The 26,995-nt window shown below is 32.7% G+C and overlaps 2 protein-coding genes across 3 annotated transcripts; one reads left to right on the forward strand and one right to left on the reverse strand.

The window, feature by feature from the left end:
• The first annotated feature begins 2,853 nt into the window (after positions 1-2,853).
• LOC132713588 (hairy/enhancer-of-split related with YRPW motif protein 1-like) lies at positions 2,854-8,832 on the forward strand. The gene is made up of 4 exons (XM_060696225.1): positions 2,854-3,586; positions 4,853-4,901; positions 5,239-5,395; positions 6,343-8,832. The coding sequence occupies exons 1-4, from the start codon at positions 3,525-3,527 to the stop codon at positions 7,005-7,007; spliced, it is 933 nt and encodes a 310-aa protein (XP_060552208.1). The 5' UTR covers positions 2,854-3,524; the 3' UTR covers positions 7,008-8,832.
• Positions 8,833-17,094: 8,262 nt separating this feature from the next.
• Positions 17,095-26,571, reverse strand: LOC132713589 (gastrula zinc finger protein XlCGF8.2DB-like). 2 transcript variants are annotated; one of them, XM_060696227.1, is made up of 2 exons: positions 26,469-26,542; positions 17,095-18,568 (listed from the first exon to the last, which is right to left on the reverse strand). In XM_060696227.1, the coding sequence occupies exon 2, from the start codon at positions 18,555-18,557 to the stop codon at positions 17,433-17,435; it is 1,125 nt and encodes a 374-aa protein (XP_060552210.1). In that variant the 5' UTR covers positions 18,558-18,568; positions 26,469-26,542; the 3' UTR covers positions 17,095-17,432. The 2 variants fall into 2 exon arrangements, with proteins under 2 accessions (XP_060552210.1, XP_060552209.1); XM_060696226.1 differs by having other exon boundaries at positions 17,097-18,574; positions 26,469-26,571.
• Between the last annotated feature and the right edge of the window lie 424 nt (positions 26,572-26,995).

Here is a 26,995-nt window from a genome sequence, read left to right on the forward strand (position 1 = left end):
TAGATCTATACTCATAATTAAACATACATTTGATTTACCTAAGAACTAACAGATATACGGGAAGTGGGGGTGGTTGGCCGGTTGTTGGGTATTAAACCTTTCTTGAAGTAAAAGTAGTAAAGTCATGTTTAGGATTTCTTGCAGACAGAACAGAAATACAGAAATTCTCACTTTCATTAAATAAGTAAGTAAATTTTATCAGAGTGACATTGTGTTATGTACAAAATACATGGCATATTACAACACCCTGCCACGTTGGGCCTATAAGTCACTTGATTCTTTATACAATTGGCAAATATGATTTATAAGTAATTCTATAGAAAATATGTAAAGCATACTGTAGAAAACAAATCGGAAATACATTGGTTAATTATTAAAATTTCATATACGAAGCATTAAATATGTCGAGTAACTTTCATGCAAGACTTATCTCTATCCTCTAGAGAATAAGAACTTGAAGAAAAGAGGGATATTATAACTGCGAGACCGTAGTGATATATCTGAATCTTTAACGTTAAGCAACGGGAGAACGTGCATGCATATTATGTATAATTATGACGTTTGGGACAATAGTACCAACTCGGCTTTCTCCGACAACGTTATATAAAGATTTATTTAAGTCATCCGAGATGTTCCGGGTGTTGTCAAGTTGGGTTTGAGTATAGCCGCACACATGTTTCTTTTAAGAGCGAGCAAAAACCTGGTGAAAAGGGTGTTTGTTTTTTAGGTAAAGAGTATTATGTGCAATCCCGCATAGTTCACTCTGTTAGAGCGTGAGACTTGTACTCTCGACATTGTTGGTGCGATTCCCAGGCTGGCCAACTAAAAATACCAAAACAGTCTGTCGGATGGAACTTTAAATCTAGGTCCCGTGTATGAGTGTTTAAAGAACTAGGAGGAGCTTCTGTAATTGGGGTATATTTCTGTATATCTATATCTTGCACTATCCTTTTAAACTTTAAAATGACTAATACTGTTCTGGAGGAATCGCCCATATGGGTAGCCGATGGCGAGTAAAAGTAGATGTAAACTCAAAGACACACACCAAAAAAAATCTAATTGGCGCAAAGTTCATACTCGTATTTATTCAAATAACGCCAGTAAGCAGGGTCTGTCTATTTGAAAAAATAAACCTTGCAATTAAAAAAATAAAGTTAATATATGATCACGCTGATCTGCATTCTTCATTCTATAGTGTAGACTTACATTAGCATCAAACTTGTGACCGTTACAGATTTAAAGCCCGAAACGACCACAGGTGGCAGTATCAATGTTTGGACACTGAAACCCTGAAAAAAATCAACGCTCTAAGCTACTATAAGGTACCAAATACAAAACCACCGATAAAATTATATAAAAAAAATTCCACTATCAAAATTATAGTTATAGAAAGGTGAAAAGCCTACTATTATACTCATTTGCCAAACAATGTGGAGCACGGGAAATCGTCGTTTCGGCGACTCAGGCGTATTCTTTCGGTTACCTAATTCAAGTCCAACAATTCTATAACTATAATTTTGATAGTGGAATTGTTTTTTAAAATTTTATCGGTGGTTTTGTATTTGGTACCTTATAGTAAGCCTTAGAGTGTTGAATTTTTTCAGGGTTTCAGTAGGGGTCCAGGGGCAGATAGGGGTGGGTGTCCAAACACCTACAGACAGGTGATTGAAACTGCCACGTAGTGCTTATACGTATCAGCTTTCACGAAACCAAAATACAAAATACACGTGGCAGCAATTACAATATACATGTACATTTTTACTTGCAAAGACATTTAGTATCACTATTCAGTATTGTTCGGGTTGGTGGAGGGGTGTGATTTATGCACATACATGTATCTAGTCTTTTAATAACATCAAAATAAATCATATATAAGTATACTGTATATCACATATAAAATCGAAGAATGTCTTAGAATATAGGAAAAATCAGTATAATTAGATATCTATTTACTTTAAAAAATTTTTTTTAATTAACATATTTTGATTGGCCAATACATTAGATGACATAAATCACAGATCACATAGAACTGAAAGTACTGAAAATTTAAATTATCAGTGTAGACGGAAATGACCGGAGCAGATAAGGACTCTGGGTAATCATCTATGTAATAGTTTACGACATCTGCAGACGACATCTTGATAACATTAAGGACTGTAACTTAAGGTCACGATCTCCCCTTATTCACTATGTTTACTGTATTTTGTACTCAATAGGCTGTGCTTAAAAAGGTCAAATTCTATGCAAACGCTTGTTTGTCTAAAAATAAATAAACAATTCAAAACCGTGGGAATTGAAAACGGTCGGTTGTTATTTTTATACTTTTCAAAGCGCTCCCCTGTTATTCGATTGATTTCACACGAGCGAAGAAAACACGTTTGTTTAGCAATAAATATATCTTAACATAGGGACCACATCGTGAAATATAGGGGTATTGAAGTTTAAGACTAAATTAACGCTCAAAAGGTTAAAAATAACACTAGAATGAAGGGTAAAAAGAATATACAATGTTTATTTATTAAAAAAAAGTTTTCAGTGTTTTAGATTACTTTCTGGCAGCATTTGTTGATGTTAAAAAGACAATAACTCATTAACCCTTTATGTTATATTATAAGTGATGCAAATTTGACTATAGTGTGTACTGAACTTTTTATTATTTTTATTTTTAAATTAAACAGATTCCGTTGGAACTTTGAAATATATATTTATAATATAACTGGACTTAAAATAAACATTACAATGTTTGAACAAATTTCGCTAGGTTAACATTTTCTTTTTGGCCACTTGCTCAATAAGTCTGTACATATCACTCATTTCCGCTAGATTATTGCCTTTGATTAGATACTATACACCAACTTCTCATTTATTTGGATAAATTTCACACGGGAGCAGTCGAAACACACGACCAAACGACCGTGGGTAAAATATCAGTTAAAATATTTCGTCTGCTGTTCCCACGGTCCGCGCGTGTTCATCACGCGCTGTGCACAATCTACATTTCGTCTGCAAATTTTTAACTTTAACTCAGAACGAGTTTCAAAAGTTTACTAAGAATCGTTTTTAAATATCGGCTTTATTAAAATTAAAATTCATTGACCAGTGTCACAAACTGACTCGGCGTGCGTGATACACTGTAAATATCGATTTTAACCAATGTCAACGGTATCGACATATCGATTAGTTGCCAAAAGAGCGTCTGCATGAGAAGTGCGGGAAATCTTATAGAACCAATGAACGCGCGTGTGTTCAAGCGCTCTCAGCCAATTAAATAATACCAGCGTCTTGTCGTCTGCAGTGTAATTGAAAATTAACAACAGAGGGGCGGGTTCAGATGCTGGGACTGGGGATGCTTTAATTCTGGAGAACGTTGTACCTCGTGTCAGTCGTGTTTAAGACCGTTGGTCAGGAAAGGTGCTACTAACGGATACCGGATAAGTGGTCACGAGCCGGATATATTTTTTATTTAACAATTTTTGTTAATCACCGCAACGTCTTTCCGTTTGGGAAAAAAGGACTTAACCATAATGAAACGCAGTTTAAGCCATAGTGATGATGATGATGATTTTGACGAGAGGTTGAAGTCAGGGTAAGTTTGACTTAACTTGTGCCTGTTTTTGGTCATGCACGGGTCGTGCACGAGTCATTACTCTAGACGGTTTGCATCTACGTATGTAGATACTTAATCCTGCACGTGCATGGTTTGTGCACGTGAATATTTATTATAATGAAGCATGGTTATATAAATTGATACGAACACTATTCTATATATAGCAGTTCATAAATGATAATTTGTTCACATAGTTATTGAAGAATGATACATGTAATAACATCTGCAAACTATAAGAAAATAATATTAAGAATAATTTTAAAGATAACTATTGACGAAAAAAACTTGTACCACGATTTATTTATTTATTTTTATCTTTTTTTCATCAACAAAAAGATGTTTGTATTACTTTCACATATTTATATTTTTCATTTGAATTGATAGTTTTATTAACACAATAACATGTGCTAATAAAATAAACATGTCATATTAAAATTACCCGTTTTAAAATGAGTTTTATTCCATGATAATTAGTGTACATAAATTTATTCATATGCAATGTTACGTTACCATATTATATGAAATAAACAATGATTATCCGGGAAACAGAAGTTATAATTTCAAACACCTTTTATCAAGAAATAATCAGAAATTACGCTGAATGCAAGATTAGTTTGAACAAAATCCAGATGTTGTTATGGTAGTTGATATGATAATATAACACGTATTTGAATGATTTAATCAACTTGACACCGCATTTCAACCACTAATTTCCACATCTTGTTCGACTAAACACCGATTATAACGAACGAAATTGAAACAAAATTTAAATGCCATCATTATAACAGTGTTGATGACTGTGAAAATGATGATACTGTCAATATGTCATTACTGGCTCGTAACAGATTCAAACTTTATTTGATAGTACATGTACATTATCCACTAGGCCAGTAGAAGGATATTTCGTCCAGATTACTTGAAAATGATTTTCCGTGTAAATTAGAAATATTAAATTTCGGCATGTTATTCTCTTTAATTGTGATATTCAATTTTTAAACACTCAATTATTATCAAATATATATACATGTTTGGCTATGTAAAAATGTCAAATTAATTTTATGCATTACATTTAGATATGACCAACCTTTTTATGCATGGCCACATCCATGTCCTCGATTTCTGACACAAAAAAGTACAATTTCCGTGATATATGCTAAGACAAGGTGACTTAAGTTAGGTTATTTCTTTATTTTGTTTAAAAATGTGGATTTTTTTTATAATTTCATTGTGTTTTATTTCTTACAGATCACCTTCACAAAGTTGTCAGATTACGGACAGAAAGAAAAGACGAGGGGTAAGCACGCTATTCTCGTGTAAAATATTACATAAAATTAGTTTTAAAGTTTTAACTTTGGCTTTCTAACATCTGCTTATACTATTACTTTTGAGATGAACTTTTTCTCTTAAATAACTCTGTACTCGTACGTAGCATAATTTTTACATTAAGGCGTTAAGACGATATGTACAAAATTAGTTTAAATTTTTATTATTTGCAGAATTAGTTTACAAGTTCACATGTGGTATGAACAAATTCATAGTTCAAATTTTGAACCTTAAGGAAACTTACAACTTAATTTATATGTAATTCAAATATCTTAATACAACCTTATTTTTGCCTTGTCATTAAACAGGTTATAGAGAAACGTCGTCGGGATAGAATAAACAACAGTCTTTCAGAGCTCCGGCGACTTGTACCGTCGGCATTTGAGAAACAGGGGTCAGCTAAATTAGAGAAAGCGGAAATATTACAAATGACTGTAGATCATCTGAAAATGCTCCATTCAAAAGGTAAATATACATTAAATATATATTTATTAAATTATTCACACGGAAAAAATGAATAAATCACGGCATTAGAACGTTTTACATTTGCTAGGTTTCTTATGTTAACTTTGTTAATAATGTTATTAAATTCTCAAAAAGACAGAATTATTCAGTAAAAATCGTAAACGAAAAATGTTATTATTATTATTTAGAAAAGAGTTATAAAATTTACCTGGCGCAAATGTTGGCAAATATAATGAGCTATGTATCGAAGGTGGCAATATACATAAGGAACAATTTATTTGATGTTTTGGTGGATTCTTTACAAAAAATTTTGAATTGTGAATAACTTACAATATTCCGTTCTGCCATTTTTGGTACAATACTGGGAAAATTAACAAAAATGTTGTAAAACAGAAAGTTTCAGGCATGTTTTATTACACTATAAACCCTCAATGTCTATAATTTCAAAGACGATTTTTTGTCTTTACAAATAAATTAATGAAAATAATAATAAAACTTTGCTGTATACAAGTTTCTTCATTTCAAATCTTTACAAAAATTGACTTTTGAACCAGATTAAATGTTACCTTCCCTTTTTCACACGCTGATATACAGTATGCTTTGCGGTGCTTGTTCAAAAATACGGGCCACCGGAAACCGTCTCATTTTTTCATGGTACATTAATTTTACCATGAAAACCTTTGTCTTCGTGATGAACAGTTGTCCAAAATATTTACTATATCGATAGAAAATAGTGTTTGACCGTGGAATAATTTTATAGCAATTTTTCATTATTACAGTATGTAAATAATTGTTGTTGAAAAGATACCGAAAATCAATTAAGACGACGTACATGGTGTCTAATATGTATTAAATAAACCAAATAATATATAATTCATATATAACGTAGCCTCATGTGTGTTATTAACGCATAAGTTATTCTGTACAAATAACATTTCTAATTTCAGGTGTTAATGGTTACAATTTTCCTGATCCTCATGGTCTCGCTTTGGATTACAGAAGTATTGGTTTCCGGGAATGTTTGGCGGAAGTTGCTCGTTACCTCATGACAGTTGAAGGCATGGATTTACAGGATCCACTACGGTTACGTCTCCTCAGTCACTTGCAATGCTTTGCAACGCAACGAATGCCTTCTGTTAAATCATCTTTTCAAAACTCAACTTGGAACTCGATGACGTCACATCCGTCTATGAACTCGTTAAATTCAAATCAATATTCCGGAAATGGAATGTCTTCCATGACAACTATGCTTCAGTCACATTCCGGCCAATCAGACCAGCTTACTATGTCTTCCCATGATTCTCTCCCGGGAGTACCTTCAGTAACATTCAGTGATTCGCGAATTAGCCAATCAGAAAATTCTTTACATAATTCCATGAGGATTCCTCCGCCACCGACAATGGGCACACACAGTCACATGACGTCGATGACGTCAAACTCTGGACAATCATCATTGCTTAATCAGCAGATTCACTCACAGTTTCCTATGCTTAATATGAACTCAATGATGTCACCAAACAGCGCACAATCATACAACGCGGCAGCGGGAAATTTGAACCAACTTGGCTCAGTAAAACCATACAGACCGTGGGGCTCAGAAATAGCGTATTGACGTCAATGTTTCTAAGCTGAAATAAGTTAAAGTGCAATAACTATGTATGTAAATTTTGTTTATAATACATTTGAAACATTCCAGAGGGATACTTATAAAACGTTACTTGTAAATATCCGAGGGACGAAATGGAAACATAGTGTTATTTTAACTGAAATTCGGTTTTCAAATGGATTTACATTTTTTGCTGTTGTCGCTTTTTATAAAAAGAAATATCTTTCAAAAAATTGTTTACGTTCATAAAACAGTTTTTAATTTATTCAAAGTAGAAAGGCATATCAATATATTTAAATCTTTTGTTTGTAGACAACCGAGCAGATAATTCTTCACTCGCAGTGTTATGTGAAATCTGTATAATTATTTATCTTTTACATGAAATAGAATTAAAATAAAAACGCATTTAACCATGTTTTTTTTATAGATATATAAAACAAATCTTTGCTCAGAATATTTTCACTTATTATATTGTTTTTGTTGCCATGAGAAACATATCATATCTGTACGTGTATCTAAATCTAATGAACGTTTTTTTATGTCATAATAGGGGCAATGACGTACATAATTTAATATCAAATAATTTGTGGAGAAAAAAAATCATTTTTTTTTCTTTTAAAAAGGCGAGCAAGCCATTTTGAAACAATTTTGTAGTTAAAGTCTACAGATCGCATGGAGTGAAACAAAGTCGAACTGAAATTTATTGGAACATATGTGATGTATCACGCATTAATGATTGAACTCCAAAATACGTTGTTATCAAATTAGTTTTAAGGGGTTTTTCTTTATATTTTCAAATGATTATTTAACTGGTTTTTTTTCCAGACTTTATTAAATATATATGAAGGGTTTACGAATTAAACTAAGAATTGTATGTAATCAAGAATGTATATAATGCATACCCTGACCTTATTAAGTTATTCAATTTTAAAGTCCATTTATACTTCGATACAGGCGTTGCTTACACAATTATTATTATAAAGTAACTACAAAATGTGAAAACAAGAACATTTTAAGGTCTTGTTATATGATAAAATTAAATGTTACTTCAGAAATAAGGTATATACCATTCTTAGAACTGAATACGTTAATTGTTTTATTTATTTCTTTTCTAGAAAGTTTTTCTCAGTTCTAATTTATTAAAATTATAAGTAAGACAAGACATAAATACTTGATCTGGTACATGTATTAAATTTGGATAACATTCTTAAATTGTGTCTGTGCTTGCATTCGTATTGGCTTTGCAGATATTTTCACATTATTCTAAAATTAAATATGACAGTTTATGCAAAAAAATATGTTCATATGTTATATTTATGTTTGTTTACTTATTCAATAATGAATGCTATGCAAACTATGTGTAAAATAACAACGAAATGGATCAAGGGAGACAAATGCTGTATCGATTTTAGTACAGTACGTTTTGTATTAGCTCCCATGTGCACATCCGATGTAAGTGAACCACTGTAAATATTCTAGTCAAAAGCGATTGTTAACATTTGCTGGCCATGTTTTCTTTTATCTGTATAAATATAACTATGCACCTTTTTTAATATTTTTATTTTATTAAAGTAAGTATTTTTTTATAATTCAATCACCTACCGATTTGTTGAACAAAACTGAATAACAATCTTTTTTATCATCATTTTTTATTTATAAATGTTTAACATCACAAAAAGACTTACTTAGTGCATACCTAACTTTTTATGTTCTTTTTTATTTTTATTATTTGTTTAACTTTTTGTTTATTGTTATTTTTTACCTGAACACCTTGCAATGTACATGTATTCTACCATTTCAAAAGTGCTTTATTTTCAAATAAATGTGATATAGTTTCATAAATTGTGATGACTCATGTTATCAGTTATTCCCCCTTTCTACAGCTAGACAATCCGTTGTTATGTCGCTTGTTTATCCCTACCTTGCTACATATGTTAAACTTGTCCATCTTTCAATCTGGACAAAACCATTTATCATTTTCAGGGAAAATTTCAAAATATGTTCCGACTGGATAGCGGACAAAGCAGACGACACGGATGTTCCGGACGATTTGAGTCTGCACTAATTGCATGGCCGGTATATTCAGTGCCAGCAGACTTAAGGATATAATATTTCAATGATAGAAACAGTTCTATCCAATGCTCCCCTAAACCCATCAGTAATTAATCTTGTAGTAAAGCAAATGTCAAAAATAATATTGAATACTTAGATCATCGGATTATTATCCTTGAAAATGAAATTTTAACAAAATTCATGAATTTAGAATGTGTGCAACATTTTTCGTGAGTACCTATTATTTCTGTTTCGTCGGAAAATTCACATAGCGACGACAAAGGAGAACGCTAATAGATTTATAAAAGAAATAATAGTACTACTTTGGGGGTATTCTGTTGCTTTCAGACTTTTTAGAAGACAAAGACCAGTCTGTAATATTTACGCGTGTTCGTAATTCTGGACTTTTATCTTGGTTACATGATATTACAGTGATTCATTTAATAAACACTCAAGAAACTTGTTTTCAGATTTATATATTTTCAACAAAGTTTCCTTGAACACTAAACCCGAGTAACAGTATATGGGTTCCAGGGATGATCTGGTTAGTGCTGAGTGTTGCAATCTGTGTTCTGATGCTTTGTATCACATGACTCACACTGGACCAGCATATTCAATGTTTTATGCAAGGAACTCACCTGGCTATATTGTAAATAAATTGTTCTACAGAGGTGCAAAGTAATGTGCCTTTATGTGTATAAAGCTATATCTAATGAAATAGTTTCATAAATTTTATAAACGGTAAAACTTTTGGTGCATAATCTTTTGATCCTACGGTCATATAATACATGTACACAAATCAGCCCTTCAAATATGGATCAACAAAACAAGTATCTTATACATGTATGCATGTACCATCAATTTTAACATCAAACATTCTTACACTGTTAACTCATTATTAAAAGTGATAAATCTACAGAACTTCCAAGTTGCAGTTTTGATTTCCACATTCCTTATTTTTTAAGCCCAAATATACATGGACCAAAGAAAATCCTGAGACTGGTATAGAACTCAGAAAAAGTTTTAATACTTCCAGACATGGTTAAGTCAAACGTTTGTTTTAAGTCAAAGAATACAATTAGTGTGAAGAATAAGACTAAGAGTAGTCAAGATGAAGACTTAGTCTAAGAGTGGAAGTTGGGGAAGAATAGATACTAAGAGAAAGTCAAGGTAAAGAATAAGTCTAAGAGTAGCAGGGGTAAAATAAGTCTTAGAGTATATTAAGGGGGAAGAATTAGTATGTCTAAAAGCAGAACTAGGAGAAAGAATGAGTCTAAGAATAAAATTAAGGGACGAATTTGACTTTAGAATAAGAGTTTAACTAAAGTAAGAATTGATCAAAGGGGAATAATAAACTTAAGTGAAAAATAAGTCTAACAAAAGGGCCATGATGGCCCTGAGATCGCTCACCTGTATATAGGCTCCCAAGGTGAGGCCAAGTTTAGCCAAGGGGCTTTTATTTGAACAAACTTGGTAAACACCCATTAAAAGATGTTTCATGATAAATATCTTAGCTTTAGCTCTCAGGGGTTTTTAAAAGAAATATTTTTAAGTTTTTACTATACACATATAGGAGAAAAAGAATGACCCCCCACCCCACCCTGGCCGGGTAAATTTTGACCCCAGGGCTTTAATTTAAACAAACTTGGAAGACACTCATTAGAAGGTGTTTCATGCAAAATATCTTAGCTCTAGCTCTGAGGATTTCTAAAAAGAAGATTTTTTAAGTGTTTACTATATACATCAAGGGAAAAACAATGACCCCTGGGGCGGGGCTAATTTTAACCCCAGGGCTATTATTTGGACAAACTTGGTAGACACCCACTAGAAGATGTTTCATGCTTAATATCTAAGCTCTAGCTATTTGTTTTTTTTTAAAAGAACATTTTTTAAGTTTTTACTATATACATGTACATATAAGGAAAATCAATGGTCCCCCCGGGTGCAGGGCCAATTTTGACCCAAGGCTTTTATTTGAACAAACTTGGTAGACACTGACTAGATGATGTTTCATGCCAAATATTTAAGCTCTAGCTCTTTTGGTTTTTTAAAAAAAGAAGATTTTTTAAGTTTTTTCTTTTGTTGCCATGGCAACCAGAGTTCTGCATGGAATTTAATTCTTTGAACAATTTTTAAAGTTGACTACCAAAGGAACATTCCTGTGAAGTTTGGATGATATTGTTAAAGCGGTTTATAAGAAAATGTTGTTTAAAGTAAAAGTTTACGGACGGACACTTTGTGACAGGTGAGCTAACAAGAACTGAAACAGGAGACAGCGAAGCTCGACTAATAAAATACTAGACGCAGTAAGAAATACAAAACTATGAAGAAAAATCAATTATGTATAATTCTGTATTAAGTAATAGTAAAAAAATAACATTGTTAACATAAATTCCAAGATCAAGGGGAATAATTCTGGAAAGAGTCATGCTAGAGTTATGAACCTTGTCACATAACATGTGTGTAATGATAAGAAATATATATTTGAAGTTTGAAGTATATACCTTAAAAAGTAAAGAAGTTATAATATTTCTTAAAGAAAATCCTAAGTTCAAAGAGAGATAAAGCTAAAAATATTGCTTCAAGAGTTATGAACCTTATCACATAAAATGTAATTGATGATAAGGAATAAGTATTTGAAGTTTGAGGTAGAAACATTTAAAACTAAAAAAGTTTAAGTAAAAAATAACATTTTTTAAGTAAAAAAAATCTAAGTTTATGGGGAGATAATTCTTGCAATATTGGTGCTAGAGTTATGAACCTTAACACATAACATGTGGTTAATGATAAGGTACATATATTTGAAGTATGAAGTTGATACCTTAGCAAAATAAATAAGTAACAGTAAAAATTTTTGTTTAAGGAAAATTCTAAGTTCAAGGGGAGATAAATCTAAAAATATTGGTGCTAGAGTTATGAACCTTATCACATATGATTTGGTTGATGATAAAGAACATATATTTGAAGTATGAAGTTTATCCCTTAAGAAATAAAGAAGTAATAGTAAAAAATAGTATTTTTTAAGGAAAATTCTAAGTTCAAGGGGAGATTAATCTGAAAATATTGGTGCTAGAGTTATGAACCTTGTCACATAAGATGTGAATGATGATATGGTACATATATTTGAAGTATGAAGTTGATCTCTTAAGAAATAAAGAAGTAACAGTAAAAATTATTTTTTAAGGAAAATTCTAAGTTGAAGGGGAGATAAATCTGAAAATATTGGTGCTAGAGTTATGAACCTTGTCACATATGATGTGGTTGATGATAAAGAACATATATTTGAAGTATGAAGTTTATCCCTTAAGAAATAAAGAAGTAACAGTAAAAAATAGTATTTTTTAAGGAAAATTCTAAGTTTAAGGGGAGATTAATCTGAAAATATTGGTGCTAGAGTTATGAACCTTGTCACGTAAGATGTGGTTGATGATAAGGAACATATATTTGAAGTTTGAAGTTGATATCTTACGAAATGACAAAGTTATAGTGAAAAATATTTTACTGCACCAAAACTTTAATCTGAAATCTGGACGCGGATGCCTGGTGGAGTAGGACAGCTCTCCATATACTTCGTATAGCCGAGCTAAAATAGACCTGATGGAAAGACTTAGTTTAAAAGTTGTTACTAAGATGGAGAATAAGTCTCAGTATAGAACTATGATCAAGAATCAGTCTTAGAGTAGAACTAATTCAAGAATATAATTAAGATAAAGAATTACTGTAAGGAAAACATGGCTCAGAAAACTGGATATTAACAATTAACTTAAATAGTGACCGGGAATTCACTAAAACAAAAAATCATTCCAATATTTGTAAATTTATTTTGTGCACATTTTGCCAAAAAGTTTCAATAGAAATGATAAACATATGACTTCTATGGAACAGTATAACAGTTTATTTACTTACAGCTATGTTACAAACACTAAATATCTTGTGAAAACAATTGACACAGATAAAATTCTAAATTCTCTGGAAAAAAAAAACACTTCAAAGATGCATAATTATTAATTTCATTGTTCACTATTAAAACTGAATATATCTTGTGTGTTTATTCCTTCATAAGACAATGTCATACATTACAATTAGCAGATGACACATACATTTCTTGGTATGCATACAGTGTATCAACATTTCATATTAATGAAATAAAAAAAAAGTTAAAATAAAATTCAACATAACGTAGCTTTTTATTCCAGTACAATCGCTGCAAACAATGGAATGAAAAACTTACAGTCATGAAGCACTTTCCACAAAAAATCTTAAGACAAATAGACAAATTTATAATCTTTATCGTAATTAAAATCTTATGATAAATCTCCTTTTCACAAATATTCCAACAATTTTAAGACCAGATATTGAGCATGCGCACCAAAAATGAATGAACATTGCTACTGAAGTTTCTAATAAGTGAATTTTATTCTAAGGTATCATTTTACCGTACAAGGGACTTTGTTAAAATGACTTAAGATTATAAATCATAAGATTTTTTGTGTGACAATGACTGTTGCACGACAATGATGTGTAAAATTTAACTTATATATCCTTGCTTAAAAAACTGTAAACTATAGTAGTTTATAGAGGTATAAAAAGTTGAAGTAACAAATAGCAGACATATATACATCTACACACTGTAATATTTGTCAGCTGTACGTCAGCTACACACTTATTGAAATGGGTGGATTATTAATTTTCAATTTTCTCAAGTAATGTTAGGCTCCCAACGCAGCAAAGTGAATACACTACCATTACTTCACACCTCAGAGAAACATTTGACAAATATAAAGGGGTGTAGATAGACAGTGTGTTTTATTTCTCTCATGCTCATAATACCTGGTATTGCGTCATGGCATTTTTTGAACTGTGAAAAGTGCATGTCATACGTTTGTAACAGAACTGTCAATATTATTTACAAAAAAAGAAAATTTAAAAACCAAATAACAAATCCCTACAATAGAATAAAGGAGCCCCAAGAAAAAGAAACCACCTTCCCTAAAAAAAAAAGAAAAGGAAAAATAAATAAAATAAAGAGCACTTTTACAGATTTATCAAACTGCTCCAGACTTTTTCATCAAAATATATGTCTTAATTTATTTGTTTCACTAATCACAGAACAATTATATACAATACTATATAGCATAAATTTTGTTAAACCTGCATGCCTAAAATATTTCAAGAAAAAAAAACTTGATAAAAATTGTCCAAAGATTTTAAGAAAAGTTTAAAGATTTAGGATTCAAGTAATAATTTGCATGTTTTGTGAGACTAACAACTGAAGTTGTAGTATTTATCACCATATTTCTTCTGCTGGACTAATGCTGTGAGGTTTTTGAATACGTTGACCTCTTTAACTTGGATTGTACATGCCCTTTACAATGTGAATATTAATTAGTTTCTTTTTTCACTTCATAATATTTTACTTTTATAAATGTACCTTTTCATGGAAATAAGCATGAATTTGAATGCGTGCTGCTTTAAAGAAATGGATACTGTATTCCTAGAAACTTTTGCGGAAACAATATTTCGCGTTTTTCAGAAGGATGGCGTTTTTGAAGACAAATTTTCTTGCAATAAAAGTGGCTGGAATTTGGCAAATGTTAAGTTGCTGGGGGTAAAAAGCATATATTTTACTTATATCACAATTACGTTTCTCTATACCTGCCAGACATACGAAAAAATCTTTAAATTTTACCTATAAACAATCTATATGTATAGTCTGATTTTATTGACCTGTCAATAATGAATACATTATAGCACTCATTTAAATATTCGACCCCACTTCGGTTTTGTCCGTTTATTTTACGAGAATTAATATGGAGTATTTCACTAACGTTTGGAAAACTCCCACTAGCTTAATGTTAGTTCTCGTTACATCTGCAATAGCACAGTTGGTTAAGTAATTACCTTTTGTATGAGAGGTTCGGGGTTCGATCCCTTCTTTTGACATTCTTTTTAGATTTATTCTGTCTTTATTTTTAGGTATATTTTAAAGAAAATGGCCAAGCGCTTGCAAATTTTCTACACGGATATGAAACAACTAAAAGAAACACTGAAATTTCACATTTTGTAATCCGAATGAATTTTCAGTATCAAACTTAAACATAGTATTTAGAAAAGAGTGCATAACATATTAAAATAGAACAACCATAACTTCAAAAATTTTGAAAATAATAATGAATAAGAAAAAAACCCTGGACATACACTGTCTCGAGCTTACAACATGTAAGACATTTTGATATCATACCAGTGGTTTACCCTATTGCGCTATTACGGTGAGTGTAGCTAGTTTATAGAAACTAGATGAATTTAATCACATCTTACTGCGTACCTCTCACGGAATTTACCGAACATTTATCGAATATTAATATATTCTGTGCATTGACCGTATAATGAGTATGGAATTGACAGGTTAATAAAATCAAACAATAAGACATAGGATACCATTCTGTCATATGCATACTACATCATAGTACTTCATAATGACATAATGATAATTTAAGTGGTTGAAGATACAAATGTTCGCGGAATTGTTACATGCAACTTTTTCGTGGATATAAACATTTGCAGAAATATATTCACCGCAAAAAGCGCTAACTTAATAAGCGTAAAAGAATTTCTAGCAATACAGTAGATCTAGTAAGTAAAAAAAAGAACAAAAAAAAACAAAAAAACAAATCCCCAAACATTCCAAACACAAAAATAGCAAAAAGCCCATTTCAACATAAATTTGAGACTTTCTTAACAATCCAGACCTGAATTCATCTGTTACAGTGCAACAATAAAACATATGATAACATAATGATGTTATATAAACAAGATTATTTTAACATCTCAAATATTTGATAACAAGAAAAATGTATCATATAATGTGTATGTTACTTTATGATTACAGATATACATGTATAATGAAGTCAATACAACTGTTTTTATATTGATAATATCTAGTTAAATAAACAAGCTGTTAACACTCGTCTGTATAATTTCTGAGTTAAAAAGGGGCATGACAAAAATTATTGCTTTCAGAATAATTCCCCTTGTATTTGCTACATTAAATTATTATGTACATTAAGTTTTTGCATTGCAACGATGACTCTGCAGCCATAGAAACAAACTAGCTAAAGAATAAAGAAGTGCACCACAAGTACTCCAATTTACATCTATGACCATCCCTTAATAAAAGATGAATAACCACTTATTTATTTTGTGATTAATAATTATATAAGTTTTGCTTTGAAGAAGTATAAATTCCCCATCCCCAGTTTTTACCAAACATTCACTTCAAGTTTTTGACATTCACTTTATAATATAATGAAATGAGAAAACCTTTGTCAATAAAGAAAACATTTTTTAACAATTAATAATACCTGTCATGTTTGCGGTTCGGATCGGAATATCAGTCTCTTGGGAACCCACCCACCCCCATTCCCGACGGACTGATATTCCGAGTAGGACAGATATTTTTCCTTGTGAATGCATATTCTACCATATTCCATCATATTTTAAATTCCTTAGACAAAACTCAAGACAAATAAATTCGCTTTGTCAGCAGATAAATGCAAAAAATAGAAACATGTACAACAAAATCACTTAAATTAGATTATCTAAAATTAGTTTAATGCCAAAATATTGATTTGCTGCACCAAACAATAACGTGATATACATGTACAGTATTGATCTTACAACACAGATATGAATATATATAACAATTCAAATCAAAATTCCTGTTTTCAATATACATGTGTATAATATATCTACATATCAATGTAATAATGTAGTTAAACATTTCATTCAATAGTTCTCAAAAACAAGTTACATGTAATAAACTAAAAACCATGTCCCTAAAAACATTCTAAGCATTTTCTGACACCCTGTACCTATTTATAAACAAATCATTCACAAAAGCTTCAGATAAATTTGTTATCTTTTTTTATCACGAGAAAAATCATAATGCATGCAAAAAGAAATGCTTGTATAAACTATAATTAAACAAAAAATTCATGAGATTAAGATAGTGTGAACTTTAATCAAATTAACTATTAGTCTACTGTTGGCAATAGACTTTACCAATGGAAGCAGTGCAGACCAAAATCAGCTGGCATGGGAACAACGTCTGATTTTATGGTCCGCAATTCAGAGAGTACATACACTGTAACAGATGTATTTTATAAATTTTCCTCTAAAAATGATGAATAATTTTGTCAAGACTTAAAGACGGACAATGCCTTTATAGATATTTAGCATTTTAAAGGTTACGAGAATGTAACCTATTACATTGATGTAACAACTTAGATAACTTATCAAGAAACATTGCAAGATTTTAACATATTTATAACAATTAAACTACAAGACACAATTGATATATTCAAAACAACATTGTTTTTTTTACAAATTTTGAACAATATTTTCCTGCTCATTACTTTTGTTCTCTTCAGTAGCTGCAACATCCTCTACAATATCACTTGTCCCAACAGTTACTTCCCTTGCTAACTGTTTGATCGCCTCTCCCTTCGCAAGTTCATCAAAACCTTCTGTACTCATGATAGAGTTTTCCAACTTTGCCTTTAGACTACCTATTAACCCACCAATTTTGAAATGAAAGCTCCCCATTGGCCCTGCAGCCGTTTGTTTATCAGCTTCACTACTCTCCGGACCAATCACGGGTCTTTTACAAACAATCATCTCGCCTTTATTAGCATAACTCCCTTTTTGAACGGGAAGACCATTTGCATGTCTTTTGATGTGTTTGTCTAGATTCCCCTTTAAGGTAAACTCTTTCTCGCAGAGGTAACATCGGAAAAATTTCACTGTTGAATGTGTCAGTATGTGTTGTTGTAGATTACCTTTTAGAGTAAATCTTTTGGAACAAATCTGACACTGGTGCGCTCGCTTGTCTGTGTGAATAAGTTCATGCTTGTCACGGTTACCTTTCAAAGAAAACTCTTTCACACAAAAACTACATTTATAAGGCTTCACTCCCATGTGAATGATCTGGTGTTTTGCCAAGTTTCCTTTACTTCCCAGAACTTTATGACATATGGTACACGTGTAACCAACTCTTGAAAGATGCTCATTTAGTCCATGTCGAACAACCACAACTTTCTGCTTATGTACCATCATATGGGAAGCTAGACTATTCATTGAAGAGCAAAGTGTTTTACATTCTCCACACTCGTACATTTCTTTCACCTCCTTTTCCATTCCCTTACATTCCTGTTTAACCAAGTGTTGCTCAATTTCGTGTTTATAGTCAAATGTCTTCCCGCACACTTGACAGATATAATACATGCCTTCATCAGTCCCTTTCTTACCATTCATATCATCATCATCATCATCTTGTGTTGATTCAATTTCGACAGTTCCATCTTCCCTATACACACTGCCTACAGTAATGTTCTGTTTACGACTGTGCATTATTTGTTTCCCATCTTCATTTTTTGTCATAGATATTTCATATTCTGCAGCAACTGTTGCCAGACCCGCGTCAACTAGACTGTCTGGGGATGCCATCCTTTACAGTTCTTGTTCTGAAAGAAAGAATTCAGAAAAAAATATAATTGGAATGATTACAATAAAAACAAGCATCATCATTCACTTCAAGTTATTATTGTTTCAACCACTCACACAGACCTCTAAATCAATTCCAAGTTTATTTTCAATGGCGACTTTTAACTCTGGTATGATTGAAAGCTGTCCTTTTCTAGACAGGAGAGCCATGATGGATAAAGATTGCTCACCTGAAATCAATTGCAAATGACCAAACTAATTTTACTAAATAAAAGTTTAATGGGTGTAAACTCTAAAACTAACTAGAAGTTATCTCTGACAAAGCCAACCACCATATTATCTAAGCTCTTAGCCTTATGCTTTAAGTGGAGAAGATTTTTTGATAACCAAACCTTGTGACTGAAACTTTATAAATCATTAGAACAAGGTCAATTTTGTAGAGATCCACTATAAAATGCTAAAATATCTTCCTTCCTGACCTTATAACAAGAGGATTTTTGAGAGTATTTCCTGAGGTTTCACATGACCAATGAAAATACTCCATACAAAAATAAAGGGGAACAATCTGCTGCACCGGTTTGTTAGATTTTGGATTGAGAATTAGACATATCAGAAAACAGGTTCATTAAAGTTTAATTTGGTGATTTGATCAAACAGAATTTACATTTTCACAAAGAATGTTAACATATATTTTTTCTAAATAAATTTTCAGAGGATATTCGGCCATTTATATTATAACAAGAGGGCCATGATGGCCCTAGATCGCTCACCTGAATTATCAAACTCATCCAAACAATTACCTAGACAAGCATTCTGACCAAGTCTCATGACAGGTGAGTCAAAAATGTGACCACTACAGTGTTAACAAGGATTATCCATATTTGAGCAGTGCGACCTAGTTTTTTTACCCCAGGTGACACATATTCAAACTTGACCTAGAAATCATCAAAAACAAACTTTCAGACCAATTTCCAGGATACTTGGATCAAAATAGTAGCAACTAGAGTGTTAACAAGATTTTTCTATTTTTAGCTCCGGTGACCTAGTTTCACATGCGATTTCGAACTCATCCAAGCAATTACCTAGACAAACATCCTGACCAAGTTTGATGATAATTGAGTCGAAAATGTGACCACTAGAATGTTAACAAGGTTTTTCCATATTTGGGCGGTGTGACCTAGTTTTTCATCCAAGATGACCCATGTTCGATCTTGACTTAGAAATCATCAAAACAAACTTTCAGACCAATTAACAGAATATTTGGATCACAACAGTAGCCACTAGAGTGTTAACAAGATTTTTTCTATTTTTAGCTCCTGTGACCTAGTTTTTCATCCGAAATGTCCCATGTTCGATTTATTCCCAGCAATGACCTAGACAAGTTTCCTGACCAAGTTTGATGACAATTGAGTCAAAATTGTGACCACTAGAGTGTTAACAAGGCTTTTCTTTTTTAGCTCCGGTGACCTACTTTTTCATCCGAGATGACCCATGTTCGAACTCATCCGAGCTATCACCTAGACAAGCATCTTGATCAAGTTTGATGATGATTGATGCAAAAATGTGACCGCTAAAGTGTTAACAAGGTTTTTCTATTTTTAGCTCTGGTGACCTACTTTTTCATCCGAGATGACCCATGTTCGAACTCATCCAAGCTATCAACTAGATAAGCATCCTGACCAAGTTTGATGATGATTGATGCAAAAATGTGACCACTAGAGTGTTTCACAAGGTTTTTCTATTTATAGCTCCGGTGACCTAGTTTTTCATCCGAGATGACCCATATTCGAACTCATCCGAGCTATTATCTAAACAAGCATCCTGACAAAGTTTGATGATGATTGGGTCAAAAATGTGACCACTAGAGTGTTCACAAGGTTTTTCTATTTTTAGCTCCTGTGACCTAGTTTTTCATCAGAGATGACCCATGTTCGAACTCATCCAAGCAATTGACTAGACAAGCATTCTGACCAAGTTTGATGATGATTGGTTCAAAAATGTGACCACTAGAGTGTTCACAAGGTTTTTCTATTTATAGCTCCTGTGACCTACTTTTTCATCCGAGATGACCCATGTTCGAAACTCATCCGAGCTATCACCTAGACAAACATCCTGACCAAGTTTGATGATGATTGGGTCAAAAATGTGACCTCTAGAGTGTTCACAAGGTTTTTCTATTTTTAGCTCTTGTGACCTAGTTTTTCATCCGAGATGACCCATGTTCGAACTCATCCGAGCTTTCAACTAGATAAGCATCCTGACCAAGTTTGATGATGATTGAGGCAAAAATGCGACCGCTAGAGTGTTCACAAGTAATTGTGGACGGCCGGACGGACGACGGACGACGGACGACGGACATTCACCGATCCTAAAAGCTCACCCTGAGCAAGCTCAGGTGAGCTAACAAGATATCGGATAGATCTAAGGTGAATCTATTTCTGATAGTATCAGAAATAAATTCAAATTCACCTTTAATTAAGTACTTTTTGTAAGCCAATGTAAATTTTGCGTATTTGTAAGTGTTTTAAGGCACTCAAACCCTGTCGGTGAAAAGTTAGCTTATTACCGATTGTGGAATTTGTGGTATATGTATATATATGGGATACTTTTTTATATGTTAATTAACCACCTTTAGTTTTTGCATATTGTAATGCTCATTAAGATTATTATTAGGGCTATCATTGAATATCGATATAATTATATATCAGCTATATTCAATTTCATCATCCGATACAATATTGATACACACTAAAATTTATTTATTCTGTTAGTGAATATACCTCTCTATTTTGCATAATAAGTTTTCTTGGCTAGCTTGAACTTTAAACTCTGTTTTCAAATGTCAGTGACAAAAATATCAGAAAAACCAACTTTCTGTTAGTTTGTAGTATTTGTGATGACTAATACAAGCATGATCCCAATTTAAAACACATATTTAAATGTTTTTCATTGTATCCACTGTTAAAGTTGATATATTGATATATCATCGATTTATGTCTCTCGATATATAGATACAAAATTGTCCATCAATGACAACCTTAATTAATATGACACTCTACTGACGATGTAACATTACTTTCCCCTTCGAGAAGTTTTGTTCCAAGACTTGGCTTGGGAAATTTGTGGCTATGGCAACTTCTGTTTGGCAGTTGTCTACATCCCCCCCCACACTGGCCACCAATTGTAATGTTTTAAGGCACACAAACCCTGTCAGTGAAAAGCTAGCTTTTTACCGATTGTGGTTTATGCCCTTATATATATTGGAGACTTTTTATATGTAAACCTTTTACCACATGAGCATAGTGCGAAAAATGACCGTTTTCATTGAAAAGCCTCCTGTAACAAGTTCAAACTGCTATGAAACTATGAAAAATGCTTCAATACTGATGAAACTTGGCATAAATGTTGACTAGACCATAGCCTCTGTAACAGCATACTCAATCGTAAATTTCCTGTTACCATGACAACGGGGGCATGTCTCAAAATTGCCAAGTTACTATTTTGCATTGTTTTTTTCCATCAAAACTGATTTCAAAGTGCTGCAACTTCTCAATGAATTGAGATAGAGTAAAAGGCTTTTCAGCATTGGTTACTAGTTATCCTAAGATCGACCCGAGTCCATTTTTAGCCTGTCACATGACTAAAATTTTCTTGGCCATGAGGGTGACTACCATTCCCCTTCAAACCCCCTATATGAGAGAAAAGGTTAATTTACCATCTACAGTACTGTACAGTTTTTATTTGTTTGGGTCTTCAGACCAAACAAATAATGGTAGCGAAATTTCAGACTCTAAGCTGTTAATTGCAAATGCCGAAAGTAGTCCGCATTTTAGCAGCGGTTACTTCCCTTTATATGTACACCAACGTCGAAAAATTCAGGGGAGATCAATGCGTAAAGATGGTCAAATGACAGGCGCATTAATTTTCAAGCAAAATAATTCCCGAATGGTCGAAGATTTCTAGTATTGTTTTATTCTTTATAGATATACATGCTTATAGTAAGCTCCATGATTATTTACATCTGTGTTAAACAACAGTTAGCGTCGTTACAAAACCTAATTTAGAATAATATGGTTTTCTTCAGGCCATTAACATATAAATTCACCGTGGCCGAGGGGTTTGCGCGTTCTCTTTGGAAGTGAGAGGTCTGGAGTTCAAATCCCAGTTAAGGCAGCTCTTTTTTTTTCAAATTTGTTTAAGTCAAATAAACATTGGATTGAATATCAGTGTTGCAATTAGTCTAATAGCGAATTTACTACAATTAAAACCCTGGAAAGCATTGGTGGCACTATACAAAAACAAATTGTTTAATAATCTCACAACCTTCACCTTTCTGACATTCTGAGACCCAAACAAATTCAGCGCCTTCTGTGCTTTGATTTCATTTGTAATTAACGGTGTAACGGTTTACCGGTATACCGATACATTCATAATTGCAATATGAAAAAATAAATTTCGTACCGCGGTACGATTTTTGGAAAACCGGTATTTTATAACAAGAGGGCCATGATGGCCCTAGATCGCTCACCTGAATTATCAAACTCATCCAAACAATTACCTAGACAAGCATTCTGACCAAGTCTCATGACAGGTGAGTCAAAAATGTGACCACTACAGTGTTAACAAGGATTATCCATATTTGAGCAGTGCGACCTAGTTTTTTACCCAGGTGACACATATTCAAACTTGACCTAGAAATCATCAAAAAAAACTTTCAGACCAATTTCCAGGATACTTGGATCAAAACAGTAGCAACTAGAGTGTTAACAAGATTTTTCTATTTTTAGCTCCGGTGACCTAGTTTCACATGCGATTTCGAACTCATCCAAGCAATTACCTAGACAAACATCCTGACCAAGTTTGATGATAATTGAGTCGAAAATGTGACCACTAGAATGTTAACAAGGTTTTTTCCATATTTGGGCGGTGTGACCTAGTTTTTCATCCAAGATGACCCATGTTCGATCTTGACTTAGAAATCATCAAAACAAACTTTCAGACCAATTAACAGAATATTTGGATCACAACAGTAGCCACTAGAGTGTTAACAAGATTTTTTCTATTTTTAGCTCCTGTGACCTAGTTTTTCATCCGAAATGTCCCATGTTCGATTTATTCCCAGCAATGACCTAGACAAGTTTCCTGACCAAGTTTGATGACAATTGAGTCAAAATTGTGACCACTAGAGTGTTAACAAGGTTTTTCTATTTTTAGCTCCTGTGACCTAGTTTTTCATCCGAGATGACCCATGTTCGAACTCATCCGAGCTATCACCTAGACAAGCATCTTGATCAAGTTTGATGATGATTGATGCAAAAATGTGACCGCTAAAGTGTTAACAAGGTTTTTCTATTTTTAGCTCTGGTGACCTACTTTTTCATCCGAGATGACCCATGTTCGAACTCATCCAAGCTATCAACTAGATAAGCATCCTGACCAAGTTTTGATGATGATTGATGCAAAAATGTGACCACTAGAGTGTTCACAAGGTTTTTCTATTTATAGCTCCGGTGACCTTAGTTTTTCATCCGAGATGACCCATATTCGAACTCATCCGAGCTATTATCTAAACAAGCATCCTGACAAAGTTTGATGATGATTGGGTCAAAAATGTGACCACTAGAGTGTTCACAAGGTTTTTCTATTTTTAGCTCCTGTGACCTAGTTTTTTCATCAGAGATGACCCATGTTCGAACTCATCCAAGCAATTGACTAGACAAGCATTCTGACCAAGTTTGATGATGATTGGTTCAAAAATGTGACCACTAGAGTGTTCACAAGGTTTTTCTATTTATAGCTCCTGTGACCTACTTTTTCATCCGAGATGACCCATGTTCGAACTCATCCAAGCTATCACCTAGACAAACATCCTGACCAAGTTTGATGATGATTGGGTCAAAATTGTGACCTCTAGAGTGTTCACAAGGTTTTTCTATTTTTAGCTCTTGTGACCTAGTTTTTCATCCGAGATGACCCATGTTCGAACTCATCCGAGCTTTCAACTAGATAAGCATCCTGACCAAGTTTGATGATGATTGAGGCAAAAATGCGACCGCTAGAGTGTTCACAAGTAATTGTGGACGGCCGGACGGACGACGGACATTCACCGATCCTAAAAGCTCACCCTGAGCAAGCTCAGGTGAGCTAAAAATCATAATTTTCAATTAATTGCCTTCTAATTTTGTACAAATTTCACATAAAATCTTTAATTGGCGAATTTTGTTGGCACAAACGTAAGATTAAAGTATCCGACAACTAGTACACTTAAATGTCATAAGCGGCCCCATAATTTACATAAGCGGCCCAGATGTGAAAGGTCACACGCCACTAGTTTTGTTTATCAAATTGTGTGACACTTTACTTTCTATTTATTCCGTACATTTTCATTAAGTTTCTACTAAAAATATAAACATAATAATCATATATAATATTACTTCATCTTTACATCAAAACATATACACGACAATACGTATTGCAATATATTGCAATACGCTTCAGCAAAATGGCAATATATTGCAATACGGTTTTTGCTGTATTGTTACACCCCTAATTGTAATGCTCATTATATCATAACGTTCTACCAACATTGTTACACAAGACAAGTTATAATTGTTAAAAATATTTTGTTATAATCTTACTGCTACTGGAAATTGACCAACATACTTTAATTAATGTCAAAACCTGACAGTGTTCTTATGTAGTAACTGATAAAGTTTTCATGATATTCAATAAAATCTTCATTTAGAAACACAAGTTTGCATATGTATTCTTATTTTAGGTTACCTATTAAAAAAATGGAAAAGAGTCAACTCGGCCCTATACCAACTCGGCACGGGTCAACTCGGCCCATTTTACAAAAATATATAGGCCTATAACGTATTTACTTTGCTTTGCATGTTGTAAAGGTAAATGAATAATAAGAAATATCTTATTATAATTATATAATTATGCATTGTACCTCTGCGGAAATAAAGTATATTTAGAAAGAAAAGTAATTTATTTGTCTTGCAGATTAGATAAAATTGATATAGACACAGGCACGATTATCGAACCTGGAAAGAAAAAATATGAACAGATTGATAAAATAACTTCATATTTTTTCTTCCCAGTTTCGATACTTGTGCCTGTGAATATAGATATAATATAAATGTGTTTCCTTAGATGCATTTTGTTTGTAAAGTAATTTTCAAAAAAATATGAAACAAAAACGTGTTTACTTAACAGCATATAAGCTTCTAATTAATTTCAGGTGGTCACTAATCAAATTTGAATGAATGAGTCAATCATAATTATCACCTAATTAATCGGTATCTTTAACAAACATACACATTGATTGATAATAATAGCCCGTGACAATAGGAGTCCGTTGATGTCCTTTACCCATTTTTAAAAGTGGGCCGAGTTGACCCGTGCCGAGTTGGAATAGGGCCGAGCTGACTCGGGGGCCGAGTATGTTTTAGGGCCGAGCTGACCCGGATTAAAAAAAATAACATTCAGCTAGCCTCAACATCTGTGTGTAGACTAGTTGTATGTGACTCACATACTGTTACATCTAGAAGTTTTGTCTACCTATATGGGCCTGTATGGCTAACATTTTTATGTTGGTTTAAATAATAATCATTTCACAACATTCATCATTTTAATGCTAATCTGAATTTAAGCCTATTTTGGGATTTGAATTTCCTTGTTGAAAATACTCCGTTGATGGTTTAAATGCATATATAGAGTAACTTCATGATTATAATTATTTAAAAAATGTGAAAGTAGAATATCCGAAATAGAAGTGTCCGAAACATAAGCAACAAATGTGTATTTGATATCCATTCACGATAGATTTCAAGATTACATACATGTTGAATGCTAAAAAGTGAGTAAATATATCCATATATATTAAACAAAAGAGGTTTAATATACCTATATTCTTCTGAAAAATAAATTTGTTTGTTGTTGTTGTCGTGGACCTTCAGTCCGGCGAACGTGAAAACAGCTAATCGTCCGAATCACAATTTTGCACATGGGTAAAGGTCATATGACACTATAACACGAGGTACGTGCAAATGAAAATCAAAGCACAGAAGGCGCTGAATTTGTACCAATTTGTTTTTGTATAGTGCCACCAATGCTTTTCAGTGTTTTAACTGTAGTAAATTGGCTATACGACTTATTGCAACACTGATATTCAATTCAATGTTTATTTGACTTAAACATTTAAAAAAAATGACTTGCCTTAACTGGGATTTGAACTCCAGACCTCTCGATTTATAAGCGAGCGTGCAAAGCCCACGGTGAAGTTATATATTAACGGCCTGAAGAAAACCATATTATTCTTAATTAGGGTTTATAACTCTTATTATTTCGACGCTATAGTCCGAGCGTAATAAACAGAACTTTTGTCAGTTCTAAAAATACCAGCACAGTCCATTAAAAGATTAACTCTACTG

The sequence above is a fragment of the Ruditapes philippinarum genome, unplaced genomic scaffold (genome assembly GCF_026571515.1).
Source record: "Ruditapes philippinarum isolate M1 unplaced genomic scaffold, ASM2657151v2 ctg660_1_1_1_1, whole genome shotgun sequence".
NCBI classification, from domain to species: Eukaryota; Metazoa; Mollusca; class Bivalvia; order Venerida; family Veneridae; genus Ruditapes; species Ruditapes philippinarum.

Bases quoted from the DNA above. Each gene is read 5' to 3' on its own strand.
- LOC132713588 (XM_060696225.1), top strand. From the start codon at position 3,525: ATGAAACGCAGTTTAAGCCATAGTGATGATGATGATGATTTTGACGAG. The intron at 3,587-4,852 runs GTAAGTTTGACT...TATTTCTTACAG, and splicing joins GACGAGAGGTTGAAGTCAGG to ATCACCTTCACAAAGTTGTC. The intron at 5,396-6,342 runs GTAAATATACAT...TTCTAATTTCAG, and splicing joins GAAAATGCTCCATTCAAAAG to GTGTTAATGGTTACAATTTT.
- LOC132713589 (XM_060696227.1), bottom strand. From the start codon at position 18,557: ATGGCATCCCCAGACAGTCTAGTTGACGCGGGTCTGGCAACAGTTGCT.